The sequence below is a fragment of the Pelmatolapia mariae genome, linkage group LG15, assembly GCF_036321145.2.
Source record: "Pelmatolapia mariae isolate MD_Pm_ZW linkage group LG15, Pm_UMD_F_2, whole genome shotgun sequence".
Classification (NCBI taxonomy): Eukaryota; Metazoa; Chordata; class Actinopteri; order Cichliformes; family Cichlidae; genus Pelmatolapia; species Pelmatolapia mariae.
Genome location: NC_086240.1, coordinates 34,389,707 through 34,414,277, shown reverse-complemented (window position 1 = coordinate 34,414,277; position 24,571 = coordinate 34,389,707). Strand labels below are relative to the sequence as shown.

Below are 24,571 nucleotides of genomic sequence, written 5' to 3'. Positions count from 1 at the left end.
GAAAGCTGGACGCAGCAGTGTCAGGACAAGTAAAAAATAAAACTGACATATTCTGACCGGGCCACGTACTGAGATACAACCGCCACAGCGAGACCGGGCTATAAATCAATACTTCATTCGCTGTTGTTTTCCTTTGCATTTTGTGCCACATTCAGGTCAGATTTTGGTAATGGTAATTATGAGATCTAGACTTCTAAAGTAATAATTATGACTGGGAAACACAGACTTTTCTGACATCTTTGTTTATATATACCCAACTTGGTGCTGAGATAGTTTCATCAGTGTGGTATTTTTAAGCTCCAGAAACTGTAATCGCACAACTCAACGAAATACGTTTTCTTCTATCCCTCTGTGAATAGACTGACCCCATCGCCCTTATGTGCAGAATTCAATTTTTGCATTGGTCTGCCCAAATCACGGAACTCTAAACAAACTAGGTTAGTAAACAAGAGACCGCTGTGTGCCTCGCTGAACTTGGTATTGAGTTTCTGATTTTTATGTAGGCCTATTTAAGTAGTTTCCTCTTGCATCCATTTTTTAAGTAGCATTGATTGAGTTAAAGGGAAATTCAGTCATCATCAGAGTCTCTCTGCAGGTTTTTGGGAGTATTGCTGCTTAACTTTTTTGATAGAAAAGATCCAGAACAATGCCCATAAAGAGCAAAAACAAAAAAAAAAGATTGGCTGCTTGTGAGGGACTGGGAGTGCTCCAGCAGTAGAGCTACAGTGTGTCCGGAAAGTATTCAAAGCGCTTCACTTGTTCCATTTTTAGTCCTGTTACAGCCTTATTCCAAAATGGATTAAACTTATTTTCCCATTAAAATTCTACACACAACACCCCATAATGACAAAGTGAAAAACATTAGCCTGAAATGATTGCTAATTTATAAAAAAAATAAAAATAAATATATATATATATATATATATATATATATATATATATATATATATATATATATATATATATATATATATATATATATATATATATATATTTATTATTCGTAAGTATTCACAGCCTTTGATCAATACTTTGTTGAAGTGCCTTTAGCAGCAATTGCTGTCTCAAGTCTTTCTGAGTATGATGCTACAAGCTAGACACACCTGCTTTTGTGCAGTTTCTCCCTTTCTTCTGTGCAGAATCTCTGAAGCACCATCAGGTTGGATGGAGAGCGTTGGTGCACAGCCATTTCCAGATCTCTCCGTAGATGTTCAGTATGGTTTAAGTCTGGGCTCCTCACAGAGTGGTCCCAGAGGCACTTCTTTGTTATCTTGGTTGTGTGCTTAGGGATAGAATAGAATAGAATAATCCTTTAATTGTCTCACAAGGGAAAATTTGGTGGAGTTGCTGATACTGGCTGCCAGCTCAGAATGGCGCCGGAAATAGATTGAGGTCCAAGGCACTCTGGAGCAGGTTACCATCAAAGATATCTGTTAGTTGCTCGATTTATCTGTCCCTTGACTCTGACTATTTTCCCAGTTCCTGCTGCTAAAAAACCATCCCCATAGCATGATGCTGCCACCACCATGCCTTCAACATGCTTTATAGGCCAGGTGATGAGCAGTGTCTGTTTACCTCTAGGCATGATGCTTGGCATTCAGGCCAAAGAGTGCAATCTTTGTTTCATCAGACCAGAGAACTGCTAATGTAGTACTAAGGGGCCCAAAGTGTGCCAAAAAAAATATTCCTTACACCGTTACACCAGCACCACCAGCCTGAGGCACTGAACAATACAAGGTGGGATTAAGCCATGATTTCAATTTGTTTGCGCCAAATTCTGATCCTGACTGTCACAGCAATTCTCAACAGACCAGGCAACATTTTTCCAATGTCCTGTTGTCCAATTTTGGAGAAGTGAAGTCTCTGTTTCCTGACCGTAGCTGACAGGAGTGGCACCCACTGTTGTCTTCTGCTGCTGTAGCTCATCTGGTTGTAACAAGTAGTTATTTGAGTTACTGTTGCCTCTTACCTCTGGCATCAACAAAACATTTTCACCTGATCTCTTTTTCAGACTGTTCTCAATAAACCATAGAGATGTTGTGTGTGAAAATCCCAGAAAAGTAGAAGTTTTAGAAAAATACTTCGACCAGCTTACCTGGCACTAGCAACCATGCCACATTCAAAGTCACTTAAATTGCTTCTCCTCTACCGGTCATCTTAAACATGTCTATATGCCTAGACGCATTGATTTGCTGTCATGTGATTGACTGGTTAGATATTTGCATTAACAAGCAGTTTAACATCTAATGAAGTGTTCAGTGAGTGCATATCAAAGATGTACTTGGAAATATTTGGTAGTCTTACCCTTACACCCATTTTCTCCTTGGTAGGTGGCACGTTATTAGAGGAAAAATGGAAGTGAGTGAAGCGTTTCTGTTTTTATTTATTTCCATCAAGTGCAGTCACAAGAAACATTTCAAAGGTTTCTGAAAGTTTAAAAGCTGAAGCATTTTTTCCTCTGGAGCAATTAGCTTTAAGTGCGAGACCTGCATGGAATTTCCATAACAATTAGCATGCATCCAGGCTTTTAAAACGGAAATGAACACTTTATGCTAAAGGAAACGGTAGGTCTTTAAAGAACATTGGATTTCTGCATTCAGATCTAGATTTTAAAAGGTAAAAACGCATATCGTAACAGTAATGGTGTTATTGAAGAAGTCTGAAGCGTCTTTCTGTGACTCTCAGATATTCACAGGAATCAAGAGCAGCTCTGTTTCTCATAATTGTATTTGCCTCAATAGTCTCGGGATCATGAGTCATTTACTTAAAACAATTTCGGGAGCTCATGTCCAGTTTTTGAGCTAATTGTACTGAGATTGAGTTTGCATTATATTGTTATCTCGAGATGTCAGACAGTTTTAAAATCATGGCTTTGCAGAAATTTAACTTGATCAGCTTAACTTAATCATGTTGAAACTTGTCGACGGTCCATGTCTGCATATTTTCATTATCGTCATTCCTTGTTAAATGAATTCAATCATTTGTGATCTTTCCCTTTGATACTGTATAATGCTGCCCAGCTATTAGGTACGCACAGGCTCATGAATGATATGATGTAACCACTAAAACTCAATTATCTTGAAAAAACGAAGTTCCGATCACAAGGGAAGGCGGTTTGATAATTCAGGACATCTTGTAATAATGATTTGTACGTGATGAAGACAAGATAATTGAGCTAGGTTTGGATCAGAAGAAAATCTCAAGATAACAGATTGTATCTGTAGTGAGCTCTGTAGTGAGGGTAAATGCCCGGAGTATCAGACAATGTAATGTATGTCCTCTCTTATTTAGAAAAATGGATATAAAAATAAAATGAATGTTGTTTTCTGACCTTCCAGCCTATATGTGGCTCTGATAGGCCTCTGATCCTCAGGCCTGTCGGTTTCCATAAAAGAAATCTTAAAAAAAGGTCAAGTATGAGGTAAATCTATGTACTATAAAAGCCTCAGCTAATGTGTATATATAGATATAGTCCTTATAGTCCATCCACTTGTTCAGAATTAAGGTAATGTTTGCCTGCAAAGATCTGATTCTGCCATCTGAACAAATGTGAAAGTCGTGTCATAGAAATACCAGTGAGGTCTACCACTGTGGTCCAATCAGACGCTCCTCCCTCTGCTATCTCTGCAGTCTGAGAAACACTCAATGAAAAACAGGCTAAAAATACCAACATCAGCTCAAGTACTAGCAGGGCAGCACTGGGAAAGTCATCAGACTCTGTCCACTAACACCAGGGTGGGAAAACTCCAAATTTACTGAAGACTGGCTGCAAATTTGTAAAGTCTTTACTCAGCCACTGGCCATCATTCAGGGGTTTTTTCACTTAACTGGTTGGTAGAGTGAGAATGGATTTAATGCTTGTGGACTGAACATCTAAAATATCAGATCTCTCAAAGAACCAAACCACAACTGCTTTTGGAAATTTAGACACAACTTTCAATTTTTTGACCGAACAATAAACGCCCTGTTCGACAGGAAAAAATATGTTGGTACTTTCTCTGACGCCATCTCCCCAATTCTGCCTGACAAGCGTCTCTAAGTGTGAAGTGGGAGCGAGGTCACCTCTGTTCAGTGGTCCATAGTGGAACAAATGTTGTGTTTAGTATTAAGGTGACTGTGAAAATGTACCCCTGCCCTGTGAAGCCACTAAATCATATAAAAAGATTTAACAAGGCTCCAACACTCCATGTTCCCTTCCTCATGCTGTTACAAGAGATGTAACTGGACTTTATGGTCTATTTAATCCCTTAATACATTTCAGTCCTGAGACAAACTCACTCTTGCTGCCAAGTATTGTATGTCCCATCATTAGTCCCATCATTGGGGTGGCTGTAGCTCAGGTGGCAGAGCAGGTCAGCCACTAACCAGAAGGTCGGTGGTTCGATCCCAGGCTGCTCCAGGCTGCATGCGCAAGATACTAACCCCATGTTAGTATCTGGCCCGGTGGCGCCAGTGGCAGCCTCGCCTCTGTCAGTGCGACCCAGGGCAGCTGTGGCTACAATGTAGCTTGCCATCACCAGTGTGTGAATGACTGAATGTAGTGTGAAGCGCTTTGGGGTCCTTAGGGACTAAGTAAAGCGCTATACAAATGCAGGCCATTTACCATTAAAATAAAAAAGACTTATAAAATGACGTCTAATAATACCAGTGCCACTTTGTTTTTTTTTGTTTTGTTTTTTTTGCCTGTCCCATTTGGTTCTTTAGCCATCAGAATTGTTGTCTGACGACCAACAAGGATACCAAATGGATTTATTTTGCCAAATGGATCATCATGGCATTGCCGTATTGGTCCATTTGATCGACCTTTGTTTTTATTATTTATTTTATTTTATTTTCAGTTGTTACAGACGGGACAGACATGAGTGGGGGATAGGAAAAGGGGAAAGAAAGAGAGGAAGGAAAAGAAAAACAGAAGGGAAGAGGGACAGTGAGAAAGGGGAAAAAAAAAAACTCCTGGATCACCTGTTGAGAGAGAAAGAATAGAAAACAAGCAAAAAAACAAAGCAACATACTAAACACAACACCATCGCATTAATCTAGCTAAGTGTAAACAGCAGTAAATACTAAATATTGAATGTTGTTGTGCAGCACGCAGGACAGACAGCGCACAATGTGCTTTGAAGTAGCAGCTAAGAAAGGTGTAGTTTAAGTCTACGAACAGTAAACACCCGTGTGTGCACACCTGTGTGGATCAGCGCGCTTGTAGTCAAATGGTTTCCCCATGTAATGGTCTGCTAGAGGGTGTAGAGGGCCATAGCCCCGTCCCCCAGGGCATGAAGCAGGCATGGAGGAGATCCAGGCTCCAGACATCCAGAGGCCCCAGAGTGCGAGAGCCCAAGGTGGACCACCGGAGGGGCATCTGTGCCACCCTCCTGGGAAGGGCTGAGGGGATCCCCAGACGAGGGGTCACCCAGTAGCCACGGAGCAGAAGCCAGAGGGGGCTGCACTGGCGTGCCCGCCGGCTCTGCCGGCAGCCAGCTGTGCCAGAGTGAACCGAGCCGCAGACCCCGAGGCCAGAGGCCCGGGGGCCCCCTTTGCCCTGGAAGAGGCCTGACCGAGCGACAGGCACCAGGCCCCGCCAAGTAGCCACCGGGAGTGAGCTGGTGCATACTTGAGCGCCCAGCCCTGGACACCAAGAACCACCAATGCACCGACCCCTGAGGGCATCAGTTACCGGCAGGGAGTGTGGTGAGGGGAGATAGACCTCCACACTTTGGAGGGCCTGGGAGTTCCCAGAGAGGTGGAGTCTAAGACCCGAAATGACATATAGACACAGACAAACAGGCACACACAGACACAAACATGCATTCCCACCCTCATGCACACATATACAAACACTTAGCACTCACCCAACGTAGGGACAGACATACATGGACATGTACACACAATCACACTCCCCAAACATACTCTATACCCCGGGTCCAGGTACCCTCACTCCCAGAGGGGGAAACGGCACCCAGACCCAAGAGATGTGACCCTTTCCCACGGGGCGGAGGCAAGCAGACCTCCCCAGGCTCCGCAGCAGCAGGGAGGCCAATTGGACAGCCAACACCTCCTCCCAGCCCCCCGCCCCGATCGCTAGTAGAGAACGGGGGTGTGTGAAGACCCCATACCTCCCTCCTCCCGCTCATGTGTAGTGTTGCTGCGTGTTGTTCTAAAGTGCATTTAAAACAAGGGAGGGCATGGTGCTGCTGCCAGAGAGCAGCAGGTGTTAGCACGGCCCCTCCCGAGAACCCTCAAGGTCTACATGGATTTAAAATTGAGAGGTGGGCACCCCGCCACTTTGTTTTTTAAAATAGTTTACAGGTTATAACTGATGGATGTATTCAACTTGGTTATTATTTACAGATTAGTCTTCTTTATTTCAATCTTTTTAAGCATATTGTTCGCTTCCTGGAATCTGATCTGGCCATATCCAGCAGCAAGATTTATCCCAAAACCCTAAAAATTACACTAGTGTGGGCACCCTAAGCTATCATCCATCTCTACAGTCTGACCATCCATAACTTCACCTTCCTGACAAACCCAACATCCCTGCACTAAGGTGGATAAAACCATATTTTACTCCTCTGATCTGGCTTTTGTCCCAGGTATAGTAGCATTTTTCTCCCCCAGAAAATCTCTTTGTGGAGTTTACATGTTCTCCCTGTGCTTGCAGGTACTCTGGCTTCCTCCCAAGGTTAAACACAGTGTCATGCTTGGGGTTAGGTTAATTACTGACTCTAAACTGGCCACAGGTATGATTGAGAGCATGAGTGGTTGGTCTGTTAGCTGTGTGATAGACTGATGACCTGTCTAGGGGATGTACCCACTGGATAAGCTCCAGTGCCCCCTCCCCCTGTGAGCCTGAAGTTGATAAGCAGAAGAATATTGTTAGATGGAGAAAATCTATTTTCTGGTGAAGTGTGGAAATCTGAAACCCTTTCTTGCTAGTGCATTGTGGAAACTACTCTTTAGCACATTTTTTTACAATGAAGAGGCAAACGGCAAATATGGAGTAAACAAGGAGGGCAATATAAGCAAACCATATCTTGCTGGACTCAGCAGGATTGTGGTAATATGGCACTCACTGAGTCATCCCCAGACTGAGCTTTGTAGAAATTCTTGCATATAGATGACAAAACAAAAAGTTGTTTTCTTGAACAAAACTGAGACAAGAAAAGAAGACACATGGTGGAAACATTCTGCCAACTTTAAACTTGCTGGAAACACTTAAAGACTTAATCCTAAGTTTTAAGTTGCTTGGTGACAAATGGGTCTCCAGATGTGAATGCAACTCACATCTGGATGGGGAAAAACTGGCCAAAGATGCAGATCAACAATCCCAGCTGTGCACAGAAACAGCCAAGCAATCAAGAACAAGAGCATTTTCCAATATTTTCAACATATCGTATTTTAGGTTCACTGTCAAATATCTCACAAAACTATGTTTGAAAATGTAGCTTAATTGAACAGTTTCTGAAGCATACTCTGGAAATAAACACACAATCCTCACATTCAGTCACACATGTTTATTGAGATTTCTCACGTGATGTCACTCACACATTGCTTAAGAGTTATCCATCATATTAGACGTGATACAACCATTTGTTGCACGGGAAATGTGTATTCTCAGAGCGGTTGGAAGGGGTTCGTGGAGGCTGCTGGCCCCTGCTGGAAGAAGGTACCGCGCCTAAAACCTCAGCTGATTTAAATGGTTATGTGCAGATTTTCATGGTTGCCGGAAGTTTTTCATGTGTGTCTGCAAATGCTCACTAGCTATTAGCTGAGCAGTGAAAAAGTGATATGGAGAAGGTTCGCCTTCAAAGTAAAGTTCTTCCTTTTGGCTGTAGCGCTAAGACAGAACTTTTACTTTGGAGGCAAATCTCCATTTTAGGTTTGCGTTGCACTTTTCACAGTTTCACTACAGCTCAGGGAACAGCTGGTCACTGTTTGTAGACAAGTCTGTCACTTTCATTCAACCTATGATTGCAGCAATAAGCTAATGATCAAAGCAATCACAAGGAGGATTGAGCCAAAGGATTGGAATGCACATTTTTCTCTAGTGACAGGTGATTGCCATCTGGGAACTCACTGGTCTGTATGTCTGTGTGACTGGATCTTCAGCAGTCATTTTCTTAGTGACTGCCATCAACCTCAATCAGCCTAGTTTTGCCTTCACAGCCGATAGTTGCCAGATGGTTGTGAACCATTTTCTAGCCCTGTGTGTCTGGGGTCTTATTCGCTTCAACCTACACTGTCAGCATCATTGTCACACATCCAAGTTAAAAACATGTGGTTAGTGGTCATGTGTCTGCAAATCCTCAATCCGTGCAACCTGGCTACACAACCAATGAGTGATGTGATGCTGGTGACGTTTCTGTCTTTAGCCTGTGGTAAAAACACTGTGGGGATTGTGATCGATTGATGATTTCTAGTAAATTTTGCAGCATTTTTATCAGAATCTTCATCATGCTTCAAGCCTTTTTGGTGGCTCTTTTTTAAAAAAAAATTGCATTGTTACTAAACCACAATAATTCAAAGGGCGGACACAGTTTGACGTCTTCAAGTGAAAAATTCATAGAACATAAACAGATTTCAATGATCTATCTTTGTCAATCTAGAAGTTTTAATACTTTTGGATGCAAAAATGTTTGGTGATTTTCTCATGCTGTGTCACAAGTGGTTTATAGCCAATTTATAGAGTTTTAATAATCAGGTCTTGCACCAAAAGGATGGCATAAATTCAGTAAGTAAAAAACAGACTTTCCTTGCCTAAAATCACCTGGCAGATTGCCTCAGGGTCAGCCGCAGGCCATCAATATGTTCGGTGCAATCATGATCCCTGCACGATGTCCAATTGCATCTTAGTGTGACTACAGCCATAAAGAAGGAGCTAACTGAATCACTGCATTACGGAAAACTGAATTAGAGCCCACAAACATGTCTTTTCTAGAGGAGCAGCCCAAAGCAGATGAAGGTGTGTAGAGAGACATCTCATAGGCGGTGCATCCTCTGCCTTGTCATTATACCAACCAGCTCCATCAACGACATGCAGAACTATCATAATTTCATCCAGTGAAGGAAATGATAACAGTATGGAGTGTGTTTTAGTAGATTCTGGGCATGAAGCAACAAACACTTGACATCTGGTCTTGTTCTGTAGTTACAACAATCAAACATCTGGAGGCTCCAGTAGCTACTGTTGTGAAGGAGACAAATGGGTCACAGTCTCCTCTTAAACTCAAATCTGTGGCCCAGATATCTGGGTCAACTGCAAAAAGGCTTTTAGAGATGTCAAGAGCTGCTTTACTTTCACTGTTCACTTGGCTAGAATAGCAAAGAGCTGAATGGATTACAAAAAAGGGAAATGAGAGAGCGACAGACGTGCAGTTTACATGGAAATAATGTGGCTGATTATTGACCCAGATACAAGATTCTACGAGGATTCAGTCTGTTATGGTGGGGAGAGTTTGTGTCACCACAGAGAGAGAACAAGGCGTGTTCGGTCTGAAAGGCAATGCGACGTCAGAGCTGGAAACTGGCTGATTGAGGGAAACTTGACTTATGAACGCTGCTTTGTTTTAAAGAGGGGCTGACTGGATGCTGCTGCTGCTGGGATACAAAATGGGTGCGGTGCAGGAAGTGTATCTAGTTGTGCCAATACCATCATTGTTTCAGAAATAAACATGCAACATTTATTAATAAGAGATGGGGTCTTAAATCTTTGAAAGAGGAAATCAGCAGGATGACCAACATAAAACAATGATAGCAATCTGTGGTAGGTCGGTCCAAACGGCCCAGACTCTCTCACAGATTGGTTTAGTTGTATCCGACATGACGGAAGGAGAGCCTTTGGTCAACAGGATGTATCTAAAACAAGTGAAAGTCTTAACAGGGTTTCTGTAGGTGCCCTACTGGAGCTGACCCTTCCATCACTCATGCAGGTCTCATGAAGTGCTGGGACCATTGTGAAGTTGTTTCGCAGTCAAAAACACCCCCTAAGCTAATAAAGTAATCTATTTGCTTTTTCACTTCAATTATATTGGAATTTCAAAGAAATCCAAAATCAAGAAACCCTTGTGCAACTTTTGCCAAGAGACAAAAATCAGTACTCGTGCCCTTTATTACTGAAGAAAAAGTCCCTATTAATATGCACTCTGCCTTTACAAACATTTCAGAAAGAATGGGTCATCCCAAAGGGCTGCAGGCACGATGACCGAGTAGTCATTCCTCTTACTTATCTGAACTCTGCTTAAAATACACAATTTGCGGCATGTGCATAGTTGGTGTATTGTACCAACAGAAATGTACATCACTTGGACCTGAGCAGGCCCTAGTGGACTCGCGGATGTGAAAAGTATCATAATTTTTTCAGGATGCTGCAGTAAGCCAGTTGGTGAAATTTCTTCCATCCTACTTATTCAGTGATCGACAGTAAGTAGCACTACTGCAAAGTGGATGTGTTCAGGAAGTCTCAGCAACTACATAAAGTTACAGAGTGGGGTGTGTAACAGTTTCCAACACTCTGCAGACTCGGGAACTGCAGCGCTCCAAACCACCTCTGCTATTAACATCAGCACAGAAACTGGAAGCACACGGCGATGCAGCTCCTGCAGGTGGCCCAGTACTTTGGTGAATATAAGTTATACGGACACAGATTCCCTGTGTTCAATCTCAGCTTCTGAGGTAACTGGGTTTGGCCAAAGGAGATGAGAAGTTGAGGGCGTGTAATAAGAACCTGTACAAAGTCGTGATCAAGTCATCTTGTATAAACTTCATGAAGTAATAGTCCTGACGAGTTTGAGAGTCGGTAAATAGTCTGTATTTTGTCCTTGCATTTGGAGTGACAACGTCCAACAAACCATAATGTTAACGCTTTTAAGGAAACCTAAGGAAGCAGGACACAGTGAGGTATTCAAGACATCACAGATGGATGAGATCTGACAGAAGTGGAGTCAGTGGGAAGAAGAAGTCATTATTTGATGCCACCATCTGTGGACAGCGTCCGCCCTCTCTCCTTTATTCAGCAGGATCTCTTCAGCTTCAGATCCACCATGGGAGCGGCTTCGGCTCTCCATGTTCAAACTCAAGTGCCGCACTTCCCCCGCGACTTTGCTAAATTCACTTTGTGACTTTTTGAACCTGGACATGGGGGAGGGGGAAAAAAAAGGCAAGGAGCACGAAAGGGAGTGGAGGGTGAGGGGGTGGGATGGTTTGAAGAAAACAACCAGGCCTCAGAAAACTTTTGCAAAACAGCGCCACAACCAAAGAGGCATAATGCCTCATTGTGGAGGCTGAATGTGCATGATTGTGTGTGTTTGCTGGAGAATCTGGAAGGAAGAGTGGGGGAGGAGGCGGGACGCATGTGATGTTTGAATTCAACCTGATTGTGAATTTTCAAAAAAATAAACCCTTTTTTTTTTTTTCACGACAAGATGCGATTAAGGTGAACTTTGTTATTTATGACACAGGAAATGGCATCTGGCGGCAAAAACCCTGCACAGAGGTGACTGTGTGTCACCGTGAGTGAGAGCGTGCACAAACACTTAAACGCTCGAGTTCTTGCCAAATGTGATAACATGTTACCTAACCTCAGTGTGATGCATCATGTGATGGCGGATTCAGTGCTGGTGTTGGCGGCAGGATACCTCTTTGTGTGTATGTGTTTGTTCAGCTCTCAGCTTTTGCTTGTCGTATGCTTCATGCTTTCCTGCTGCCTTCAGGAAGCAGCTTTCAGGATGGCCTGATGGGTTTCCTGGCAGGACCCTCTACCCCCCTCCCAGTTCCTACTGGGAGACAATAGGAGGTCTCACAGGGCATGGAGGTGTGTGGTGGTGGGAATTTATTGGGGGAGTAGTGGGCTTCCCTTCAGGAAACTGTAGACTTATCCAAGCAGCAGAGAGGCCTCTTGTGTGTGTATGTGTTGAGCTTCATTTTAGTTTCTGTTCAGCCTAAATGTCCTCATGAGGATGAGGACTCCTGTGAAAGAGATTAAGATCAGGATTAGCAACTGGCTTTAAGTTTCAGATTATCAGATTGGAAGTAAAGATTCTGAAAACTGACCTGTAAACTTCTTAGAAAGAAACTCTCTAAATGCAGAGTTTATTCTTAAATGGTAATTACAGAAACTCTCACCTCTATTTCAGAAGCTTAAGTTTTTATTAATGTCCTATGAGCTTTGTTTAAAGATATGGTGTGTAAAATCTCATCGCTAGATGTCAGTAGATTGGAAGTTGCAGTCAACTGAGCTCCGTTTTCTTACTTGTTCCAATTCAAGTGCATAATCCTAGCTGTGGTGGCTGCTGTAGGACAAACAACGCTGGCGTCCATTCATCTGTAGTAAGGGTAGGCTGTCAGCCCGCTGGTTAACTCAACCGGGTGACCACGTTTATTTACTGTAGATGAGGTTGTAAAACTTAACCATGACAGAAATACTCAGGTCAGTTTCTGAGGAGATCTTGAACTTCTATGTTGGTAAGCGCTGTTATTTTTGCTGCTGTTAGCCACTGTTAGCTGCTGTTAGTGATTGTTTTGTTTTTGTTTTTTTTGAAATGGCTCTAACATTGTTAGATGCTTAGTAAAAAAATTATATGATGTGAGAATGTAATCAAAATGTTTTTCAGAGGGAAAGCGTGATTATAGGATATTCACACATAACATTAGCAGGTTTTAAGCTAATGTTAGTTTAAAACCAGCTATTGTTGTTTAACTGGCTTGTTGTCAGCTGTCCAGTGATGTCTAATCTGATAACAATTTGTCAAGTAATTTCTGCATGTTTTTCGCGTTTTAAAGCCCTGACTTCAGTTCATGAGATGAGGCTTAAAGTGAGGAGAAAAAGGATGAGGTGTTGATGAGGGTGGAGACGGACAAAAAAAAATATGAGCCCTGGAAGATGGCTGCCCCTCCTCAAGCCTGGTCTGCTGGAGGTTTCTACCTGTTAAAAGGGATATTTTTCTTACCACTGTCGCCAAGTGTTGGCTCATAAGCGCTTGTCTGATTGTTGGGGTTTTCTCTTTATTATTGTAGAGCCTGTACCTTACAATATAAAGCAGCGTGAGGTGACTGTTGTTGTTATTTGGTGCTAAAAATAGACTAATGAAGATTGCTGACAAATATCAGGCAGGATGATTCAATTATTATATTCATGGATGTACAGAAAGTGTATTAGTTACCTTCAAACAAGAAGGTAAATAAATTCTAAGCAGCTTTTTTACTCTAGACTATTCTAGATGTGTGTCTGGAAATGCAAGTTCTTTTGAATCTACAAATGCTTGTAATGCAGTGTAAAAATGCACAGATTAATGGGTCAAAACTTAATCCAACCCTCATGAAAGTTAAATTATATAATGATAAGTGTATGGTATACATTCTTGGGTGGATGAGTGTGTGTCTGGTTTGTATCTTTGCTTCTATTAGTCTGTACGTGTTCACATTTCTGAATGAGTGTTTTTTTCTCATGCAAATTAGTCAGACTGTACAAGCTACTGTCAGGGAGAGGATGTTGGCTTTCGTCCCCTTCTCCCCCTCGTCATCAGTCTGGTCGTGTCTCCACGCCTCTCTCCCTTTTTCTCTCACAGGCCTCCCTTCTCGGGAAAAGGGTGGCGTTGGGGATGAGGTCATTCTTTCAAAACATGGCCCCGATTCTCCAACCAACATGTTTCCTCCTCCATGAACTGGACTGACCAGTGTTCCAGTCCTCGTTAATAACACATCTATGAGTGTGTGCTGGGATTACAGGAACCCTCTCCTCTCATGTTCCATGTTTTTTGAGGGGGAAAAAATGCAGCAATATTATTCTGTATTTTCCATTTTTATTGTAGCTTAAAGGTAACTAAGATGCTGAGTTGTGTATCCAGTGCAAAGAAGCTCTGACTGATGCAATAAAGCAATTTTGGGAAAGTATACAATTTTAATCATTATTTTGCTAAGTGGTTACAACTTGAGTACTAGTTTTTTCATTCAGTTAAATTCAATTACATTTGATTTATATAGCTCCAAATATGCGCTTTATATTGTAAGCTAAAGATTTGTAACACAGAGAAAAACCCTAAAATCAAACAACAGTGGGAAGGAAAACGTCCTTTTTAGCAGGAAGAAACAATCAAACCAAACTCGGGGAGAGGCAACCATCTGTCATGACTGTTTGGGGGTGTATGCTTATTCTTGCAACTTTGTGCATAAATTTTTGCAGGTGACAGGTTTCCGGTGTGTTTAGTGGTTTGACTGTATGATGGATGTTTAGTTTTACTTTTGAATGTCTTAGAATCAAGCTGTTGTTGTTCTAACATATAGACATATTTTGTACCACATCCTATGGATGTACAGTGTGTCCCAGACTCGCTGCAGTAGTGTTCTGGATAATGGCCGTCCCCACTCAGAAAATACAGGTGGTGATGTAGAGGTTTTGTCTGAGTGGTCCAAGAGAGTGGACCATCTCCATCTCTTGGAGCCTGTACTCATATATCAATCAAGTGGCATGATACCGGTGTCTTCCACTCAGTCATGTCAGCTTCCAAAAATCAAGAAATGCACAACAAGCTGTAATGATACCAAAGTGTAGCTTGTGCCAGCAGACAAAAGCAGCTGAACAGGTCTTTATGTTTCAAATATATTCAGTAAAAGTAACATAATACATATATTGTAGCACCAGCTGGTGGCTACTTGGACACATTACAATACTGTGTTCTGTAGCTGTTGCACAAAGCTGGCCAAAAAACCCTGTAGTTTACTAGTGCTGATCTGGATTCAAACCAGGAGACAAAACACAATCCTGAAATCAAAAGCTCATGAACTAAACTGCTAGTGTACCCACCAATGCTACCATTACCTGAGCCAGCCTCTTCCAAATTACAGCACACAATGTTCATACTTACCAAAAGTATCAGACTCTTTGGTTAAAGATACACGAGTCAAAATTTGTCGAAAGCACCCACAAATACAGGCAGTTGGAGCATTTAATTAATTTCAGCTTACAGGTGTTTATTTTTTAAGCGTTTAGTTTCTGTGCACCAGCATAGAGCTCCAGTAGCTATGACTGCAGTTCAGCACCAAATTTTAAGAATTTGTTGAAAACACAGTGTGTTGATATGGGAAGTACTGGAGCTGCTCAGCCACAGAAACCCATTCCACTGAAGCTCCCAGTGTGCAGTTTCTGTGCTGATGTTAATACCAGAGGAGGTTTGGAGCACTGCAGTTATTGAGTTTTCAGAGCGTTGGTGACAAAGTATGTGCCTCAGCTCTCGGCGATGTGCTGTAACTTGATGTGGTCTGACACTTTGCGGCTGAGTTGCTGTAAATCCTAAACAATTCCACTTTGCAGTAATACTCCTTATGCCTTGCAACAAAGCTGACTTTGTTGCAAGGCATGTCATTACAGTACCATGCTTTAATTCAGTGAATTCTCTAGAATGACTCATTGTTTCAGGAATGTGTGTAAAAGCAGACTGCGTGGTGCTTGATTTTATAAACCTGATTTCAGAGATTGAAAGATGTGACCCTCTATTTTGTCCATTAGTGTCCACCTGTGATGTTTTGTGAATAAATTGACAAGTTTGTTCACTGAAACTTGTAGTGTGACATTTGAGATGTGTTGTATTGTTTTAAAACTTTTACATTCATACAAGCAATAATCAAAAATTAGCCAAACCAACAACAACAAAAAACATTTATCTAAAATAAATTAATGGTAGGACCTGGGGTGCTGCATTGCACGTGTTGAGAAGATTACTTTTGGGATGTAATAGATTACTTTAGATAAGCTAATAGATAATTTCCACAGCCTGTCTTTATCCTGTCTTCCTTCTCACACCACAACTTATCGCAGCCCCTCCCTGAGCCTGGTTCTGTTGGAGGTTTCTTCCTGTTAAAAGGGAGTTTTTCCTTCCCACTGTCGCCAAAGTGCTTGCTCATACGATTGTTGGGTTTTTCTCTGTATGTATTATTGTAGGGTCTACCTTACAATATAAAGCATCGTATAAATAAAATTGAATTGAATAGGTTAGATTAATAATCCCCTGTGAAAATGGATTTAATTATTTTGGAGTAATTAACAGCTAATACATTTGATCACTTGTCTAAGAAATGCTTTATTTAAACAGGAAGGTCCTCTCTCAGTTGTAGTTTCAAATGTTAAAACAAAATCATTTCATAAACAAAATACTGCTGAATTTCCTGCACTGACACACATTCTTGTCTGCCGTGCTTGTGACCAGCTGGCTACCTTCTCAGACTCTGGTTTCAGAGCAGTGGGCACCAATTTCATTGGCAGATGTGAAATTCGAAGAAGACAAAAGGACAAAAGCAATGCACTAAACTGCACAGTTAAAACAACAACAACAAAAAAACCCCTAAAAGCTATCAGTGGTGTGAAAACAATCACTTTTGAGCCGTTTAAAACAGTCTCACAGCTGTATATCTTTGTGTATACGGTGTGTTTTGTGCCAGCCTCAGACTCTGCGTGTGTGTTTGAGAGTGTGAAAGACTTGACAGCGGGGCTCTCAGCTGGTTAGGGCTCGGGGTGTAGAGCGAAGGAATGCAGCTTCTTTCCGCAGTCTGTAATTTGCTGTCATCAAATCAGAGAGAAAAACAGCAACACATGAGAGGAGCCGAGGGAAATGTGTGTGTGTCTGTGTGTCTTGTGGATAGCTGGGGGTGAGAAGAAGGAAAAAGTCATGTGAGAAGGGTTAAAATGAGGAAGACAAGAGCTGGGAAACGAAGAGGAGCAGGGAGGAAATTAAGGGAGCTGTGGAGGAAGAAGTGAGAAATGAGAAAGAGGAGACTCGCCCATTGTTTTAACAATCTAATGAACTTGCAGCACGATGGGTGACTCTCTCTAATGAGTAATGCCTCAGCATGTCTCAGCATTCAATGTGGTGTTGATTTTCGGGAGTAAAAGCCTCCTTTTTTTGTTTTTTTTTTCTGAATGGCGCCTCTTACAGCAGCTGCTTGTTTACAGTATTTTCTTCAGTTTGTTTTCTGTGTTGCTCTGTATGGTAAATAAATTATCTGAAGTGGAGCCATTTCTGAAGGAATTGTATTAACATGGTTGCGTCACTAGCGTCAGCCTTGAGCTGTTAAACCAACAATTTAATCATGGAAAACGCAGTATTTTCAAGGAGCGTCCTTTCTTCTATTCAGCAAGTTAAAACAGCCCTACTGAAACTGTAATCCAACAGCTTCACATTAGTAAATATGGACATAATACCACTGTCTGCAAGGAGGAGGAAAATATACAACACAGCACTGTGACTCATACCTAACTGGATTCAATAACAACAGGCTAACTGAACCTTACTAAAGTAAACAACACTGAGACTCAATTTGTGAACTGCAGACAAGTGCTCAGACAAAAACTGTAGGTAGGATTACATGTTACTAAAAGTGACCGCTGAATCGAGATTTCTGTGACTTGTTTTTGAGCTCTGCTTAGCTTGTGTTTGGTTTTAAACAAAGCCAATACAAAAACTCAAAGTACTGCTCTCTGCTTTGGTCGAGGCCACATCTTTAAAAAGCTTTTGTGTGGCTTTTGTCCGATTGGCACAGACACTGCAGCGTTGTGTTTGCTGTGGTCTGAGAGTAAAATGTGGCTGAAACACTGAGGGGAACCTGAAGCCCGTAGTACATAGCCAGGTAACTTAAGAAGTTCATACATTAAAGTCTCTCTAAAGTCTTTTGTTTTTTCCTAACTTTTTTCTTTCTAGACTAAATATTATAACATGTTACAGAGTTAGTTAATAATGTATAACAAAATAGCTCTAATAGATACAAATATCTCTGGCTGTAAATATCCCAGTATATTGCACAAATTGGATATATATGTGGTTAACACTGAGGTGCCCCTCTTATCATGTGGTACTTTATTTTTTCTGTAGAGGATGTGTATACTTGTGCATTATATGGAGGAATTCTACAGGCAGGAATGATTTCCTGTGTCGTTCAGTGATGCATTTGGATAATCTCAGTCTCTCACTGAACACGCTCCTGTGATTGGCCAGCATGTCATGGAGTGGGTGGGAGGTGTTGTCCAGCATTGTCCTTATTTTGGACAACATCCGCCTCTCTGACACCACCTCAAGGGAGTCCAGCTCCATCGCCACAGCTTTACTGGCCTTGCGGATCAGTTTGAGTCTGTTGGCATCTGTGACCTTCAACCTGCCACAACAGACTCACAGAGAATCTTGAACATTGTCTGACAGATGTTAAGACGTCAGCTGCTTCAGAAAACAGAGTGTAGAGTGCAGTGGTGTTTATTGTCAATATGTACTCTGTTGTATTTATGAACCTCAAACAGGAAATTTGTTCACACTTGTCTAAGGCGGGTTACCTCTGTAACCTCTGTAGAGTCTATGAACTAACCTTCGTAAGTGGCCAACGTCATTGCCCACGTATATTATACATGTTCATAACCATGCGGTCAAGTTTAAATGCATTATATGCCTTACACTGAGGCGATGTTTGCTGATAAATGATCTCACTGACAGATTCAAAAACTGCGGGTTTCCAGGAATTCACAGGAGGAATCGGCGGTGCTGAACAGGCCAATTACAGGAGTGGCGGGCTGCGTTGAGCCAATGCTGACATGCTGCTGGTAGACCTGTCCATGTTTGTGACTGGTCAGATGCCAATGCCAAATTTCTTTCATGGCAATGAGCTTGTAGCTAGATTAACAAACCCTGGGTTAACTATTGATAACCGCTTTCGTGTGACCGCTTAGCCTGATTGCGGATGTTGAGGAAAGTGAAGCCTGATAAGGAGAAAAAAAAAAAGATATCCCGGGTATGTTGAACTTGCTTTGTAGTACAGGACCCAAAGCACTGGGTGATATGAAACGTTTATCAGTACTGCATTCTTTCTTTTCTTTGCACTAAAGGTCCTTACTATCAAGTCAGAGACAACAACCTCTGACAAGATTTGGAATAGTTAGTCAGCAGCCTGTGTGAATGTTTACGGGCTTTTCTTTGACAGTAAAAAAAAAATGTGTGTGTGCGTGTGTGTTATAGTCTGAGCTGTCAGATGATGTGTGTGTGTGTGTGTGTGTGTTTATAGGTTATCAGCAGTCAGCCAGCTAGAAGGACGACTGGCGTGCTTCAACAGCGTGTGTTAGGAATGTGCTTGAGGCTACTGGAAAACATATGTGTGTGTGTGTGTTTCTGCATGGCTACAACAGTGTGTGTTGTAAACTAAATGAATGACTACGTGTATTCTAAAGTTTTGATTGTGTGTGTGTGTGGGTCAGGTTGCTGTATTCAACTTCCTGTATCGAGTCTTTGCTTTAAATCTGAAACACACCAAAACAAGGTTTGTGCCAGTAACACTGACCCACTCAGACGCCAGCCACTATCACCTGTGATAGTGACATGTGCTTCAGTGCCGGTAGACATAAACACTGTGACAAAGTGGGATTACATGACTTACTTCTCACTTCTCTAAGAGCGAGGAAGCAAAGGTGTATCCAATGTGCACGTCTTTTGATGTGTTTTTATGTATATGCTGCGCCTCAACATGTCATAGTTTATTCATGCAGTAGCACAGTGAGATGCAATATAATCTGATTGGTGTAAATTTAACACTGTAGATTGTGCAGGCCATTTTATTTCAACATGTTGTAGGTAATAACGATGCAAGTAGATAAATGGTCTGAGAAGTAACGTATACACTGATGCATACATGCATTAGGCTTAAAAAAAATACTAGTAAATATTAAAAGTAATAACAGTAATACGGCTATTGGTAATTATTAACTTACTAATCTAACAGTGTTATATGTAAAACTTTCACCAGACTATTAGTGATTGCAATCCATCTATGTATGAATGATGGGCAACAAAGTTTTTGACATTTTCATACCAATGTGAAGGCTCCCAGCTTTAATTTCATTTCATTTATATGGCAGAAACACTAACTGATCAACAATTTAAAAAAACTAAATGGATGGATAAATAAAATGCACGAGCAAACAAAGAGATGCAAGTGAAGGAAGCGAGGGGACATGTTGGTATATTAAAAAACAATCGTAGACATGGACTCAATGCCAGCCTCAACTGTTTGACATTAACTCATCAGACTGTAATCAGAGTTGGCTTTCTCCACAGAACAACTTTTGAATTTCATAATAGTTTATTGTTTCATGTAAAATCTCTAATTTCTGTGCGCATCAGTTGGTGGTGAGCTTAGCCAGTTTCTAGTCTAAAAGCGAACTCTTTCTGCAATGCAGATTCTTATTGCATCACTAATTATCTCTTTGTTTGAAATGAACTTTTAAAACGAGTTTTTCTTTTTGCCTTGACTATTTATTGGTGGGAAGTAGCAACATCCTGTAGTATTGTAGTGACAGAGAGTGAGCCAAACAACTCGAGGCTTGAAAACAAAAAATCCACTTCCTGTATGGCATTCCTGCTCTTTCTGTCTCCTTTCCTGTCTGCTTCACTGTCCTATTCAGCAAGAAAGGTTGAAATGCCCAAAAACTAACCAAAAAGAAAATACATGCGAGAGAGTGCATTTTGATCCACACGCTGTATATCATAGCAGTGTGTGTGGTAGATTAACAGGAAAAAAGACAAAGCTGTAGAACAGCTTCCTCGGTATTGACCCACCATTTTTCCCAGACAGTATGCTCTCACTGAAGGTTGTGTGTGGCATTTGGTCACTGTAAAAGCCAGATGTGATGATTCACATCATTTTAATCTTCAGCAAACTGATAAAGAAATGTTGACTCATCAGTTTATTCAGTTCTCCTCTGTTGTGACAGAAGTTGTTTATGATGATAATTGATGTCTGTTTCACAGGGCTGTGTGAAGCAGGGAGGACAAAACGACCTGAGCTCCAGCTGCATGAATTAATCAGTAAGTGGCTGGTGGAGATGAATCTCTTTAACACACTGTTTTAAGCTTCACTTTTACGTTTTTCCTTTGTAATTGATGTCCAAAATTCAGTTTTCCACATGCTGTTTGGACCTAGGAGCTTTTCTGCAACACAGGAAGCATTTTATATTTCCTGAAGAAGAATCAGTTAGTAGCAGCAGAGACAGCTACTGTGGCCAAACAAAGAAACCTCTCTTAAAAAGGTTGACTAACAGCAACTAACTACGAGATGGGTTTAACTGAATTAGTTAAAGTGAAAGACGGGGATTCGCAATCTTTTGAATTCAGTCACAGGTTGTTACATGTTCTTACAACCCATAAAAGACGATCCTCTGTGCTTGGTCTAAAAATTTAACAATTAAGAAAAAAAAACATGGGAAAGTCTAAATTCTACTTGCAGAAACTTACTTTGTGCAATACTTTATAGCTTCCTTTATTTCCACTGGTCTTGGTCCAAGGTCATCTATAACAAATGCATTCATGTTGCTCTGTGTTTTCTTTAAGCCAGGTGTTGATTCAAAGCTGTGTGCGTGCTGAAAGGTCCTCGTCCTGAAAAATGACTCAGTCTGTGCAAGTTAACCCAAAGCTGCCTGGTAAGAAACTCCATAAAGAAGTCTCTGTTATTGAAATTAAAGCTTACTGTCAAATGTAATTGTGTGTCCTGAAGATGTGAATATTTCTGTTCATTACGCCTAGAGATGAGGTTTGGGGTTTGCAACATGTAGTTTTAGAAATATATTAAGTAATTTGTTTTTACCTGACAGGACAGTGATGAACTAACCACATTTAGATAATTAAGATGATATCAGAGTATGTGAGTTGATGCGTCTTTAAGACACCTAAATCAACTTCAGTTGATAAGGAAATAATGCTGAAAGTGTTAACCTTCGCCAATGCTGAAGCCAAAAAATTAGACATGGCTTTTTTTTTTTGCCCTTTTCTTTTGGCGAATACAACAGGAGTGCTTTTTGTTTCCTGTAAAGGTGTAATATTTTGATGGTAGCCTGAGGGGTTTTAAATCTGTTAGTTATATGATGACACAGTGCTTTACAATCACACTCCTGTTTTGTTTATATAACTGCTGATCATGCATACAAGGATGATAAGGAAGTCGGTGAAGAAGCAGCTGGCAAAGACAGATATAGACAAAGGAAATAAACACATGCACATGTTTAAAAAGGAAACGCAATTCAACTCATTGCCAGGTCTCACTGAAATCAAATGTAACTTCTGTTTATAGAGATGCCCTCTGGAATTTCTTAAGTACCGATCACGTGTTGTCCATAACATGTCTTTCCCCTTTCAGATCTAGGCTCGCCTTTCCATTACCCCAGTCAAGAGGAGGCAGATCAGCAAGCTTCTTACTCTGTCCAGACTCCGTATGGATTTCAGTTGGATCTAGACTTTCTTAAATATGTAGAAGAGATAGAAAGTGGGCACAACCTCCGTCGCGCACCCATCAGTTCTCGGCGCTCTGGTCGGGGGCTAAAACTCTCCCAGAGGAGTCCGGGTGTGGGGGGGCGTACCAGTGGCTGGACGTCCACTGAGTCGCTCTCATCCCCGGTCAGCGAAGATGGCAGAGCTCCACCGCCACCGCCGCCTCGTAACCGGCTTGGGTCAGCTCCCTGCGAGACAGTCTCCCTTTCCCCTGTAACTTTTCTCAACGTTCCTCCGCTATCTGCTGGGGCAAAAGTGCCACCGCCTCCACCACAACGTAACCCCAGAGTCGAGCGGACTCTCCTGGAAACCAGCCGGAGGCTACAGCAGGAACAAACCCACCAGAACCAAAATGGCGCGCGCTTCCAGCTTGCAGATCCTCCCAAACCGCTCTTACCCTCTCCAGCCATGCAGCCTCTGCAAAGTAGCTGGACCAAACCCAGTCCTCAGACCTCTGGGCGCAGCACTCCAGCTGCTGGCACCACTGTGACCCCAATCCCACCCAGCCAACTGCAAACAGTTAGAGAGCAAATGGCAACAGCCTTGAAGCAGCTGAAGGAGATGGAAGAAAGGGTAAAAGGTGTTCCTGCACTTGAGAAAGAAGTGGCCAAGCTTCGTGCAGAGAAAGATATGCTCTTGTTAGCCCTGCAGGAGAAGAAGGCAACCATGGACTTGGCCCAACAGAAGCAACAGTTTACAGAGACTTCCACCCAAACCATAGAGATCCTCCAAACTGAACACAGTCGATTGACTTTACCGACCTTGACTGGACACAAAGGCTTTGTAAAATCTGGTGAGCTGAAAAGGCTGACAGAAAAGTTTGAAGGGAAAGAGGAGAAACCCCTCAAACTGTCAATTAAGACTTTAGTAAATGCCCCTGAAAAAACAGTCATTCAGAAGAAGTCAGTGGCTGTAGGGGACGACATGCCAATGGCCTCAGTTGTTTTATACTACAGAGATGGTGTAAAAGATGCATGTGAGGGCACCAGGGTGAATGTTTGTGAGAAATGCACAGAAACAGAACCCCCCCTGGTTCAGGAGGAGGGAATACAAACCAGAGTGGAAACAGAAGAGGCTGAGGTTTGGGTCATGGAGTCACTACTTGGCCTGACCACAGAAGCACAGCGGGAGATAGACACCTTACAGGACACCATTAAATTCCAACAGGAGTCCATTGTGGCTCTAGAGGATCGGTTGAGTGTTGCAGACAAAGACCTTGGAGTTCTTAGAGCGAAGATGGAGGAAAACATCTCCAAAATCACATTTGAGAAGGGGGTTCTTGCCAAACCTGACATGACAAATGCCCAAGTAGAAACGCTAACTTCTGCATTAAAGCATGCTGCAGTTTCTTGTCATCCGGAGGTGGCCGATGCATGTGTAGGTGAAGACGCAGAGTCAGATCAAAGTGAACAAAGCACCCAGACCGATGCATTAGAAACACCTGAAGAACGAGCTCCGGCTGCTCCGGTTGTACTCGTTAGCACCGGGTGTCAATGGGAGAACTTAAGTGAGGAAAAGACCGAAGAGCAAAAAGTTACTGTACCAAAGAGGAGACAGCTGACTATTGCTGAATACAAGGTCTCACCAGAAGAAGAAGAAGTAGTTGGAAAGGTTAAGAATGAAGGAGGAGATGAAAAAGAGAAGACTGCAGCCAGCAGCACCAAGACAGGTAAGTACTGTTTGGCTTTGCTGCTGATGTTATGAGCTGGGGTCAAATATTGGCTTGCAGTTAACATTAAGGATGCATGGATCAAGTTCTGATTCGATCCAGACATCCTAACTTAAACCCAGTGATGCAGTAATGACCTGTAATCAGTAGCGGTTTTAGATATGGGCGACACGGGCAGTTGCCCGGGGCGGCATCACGAGCATCGGCAAAAATTGCTCGTACTCATGCTGCGCGACACCAACCAGTGCATATTGGGAATGGCATAGGCACCGATCGGTTTTCTATCGCCCATTTCCTGGGAGTAAGGGCGCCCTCCGTTTGTGAGGTGCGCCTGCTGCTTGCGGCACAGGGAGGAGAGGGCGGGGCGGCGGGCTGGCTGGAGCAGCATCTAATAACCAACTCGCAAAATAAAAACAAACCAACAAACACGAAAAGACCAGACGTTATGATACAGACTTATAATTTGCACCGATGTTTTTTCGAAATTATACACGAAAAGTGAGCGCGAGAGCCCTCGGTGCGCCTGCTCGCTGCTGAAGTCAAAGTAAACTTTATTGTCATCTCCGCTACATACAGTCCAGTATATAGAGAGATGAGACGACGAGGCTCCAGTTACAGCAGTGCA

At 42.2% G+C, this 24,571-nt stretch overlaps 1 protein-coding gene across 4 annotated transcripts in view; it reads left to right on the top strand.

Moving 5' to 3' along the window:
* Positions 1-24,571, top strand: part of kank3 (KN motif and ankyrin repeat domains 3) — a 39,540-nt gene that overhangs the window by 3,696 nt on the left and 11,273 nt on the right. For 2 of the 4 annotated variants that reach the window (XM_063495359.1, XM_063495360.1), the window contains 3 exons: positions 20,766-20,822; positions 21,349-21,433; positions 22,147-23,946. In XM_063495359.1, coding sequence (XP_063351429.1) covers positions 21,397-21,433; positions 22,147-23,946 — 1,837 coding nt within the window. In that variant the 5' untranslated portion in view covers positions 20,766-20,822; positions 21,349-21,396. Of the gene's footprint in view, positions 1-20,765; positions 20,823-21,344; positions 21,434-22,146; positions 23,947-24,571 lie in introns of all 4 variants that reach the window. The other 2 variants (XM_063495357.1, XM_063495358.1) reach the window with 1 other exon arrangement.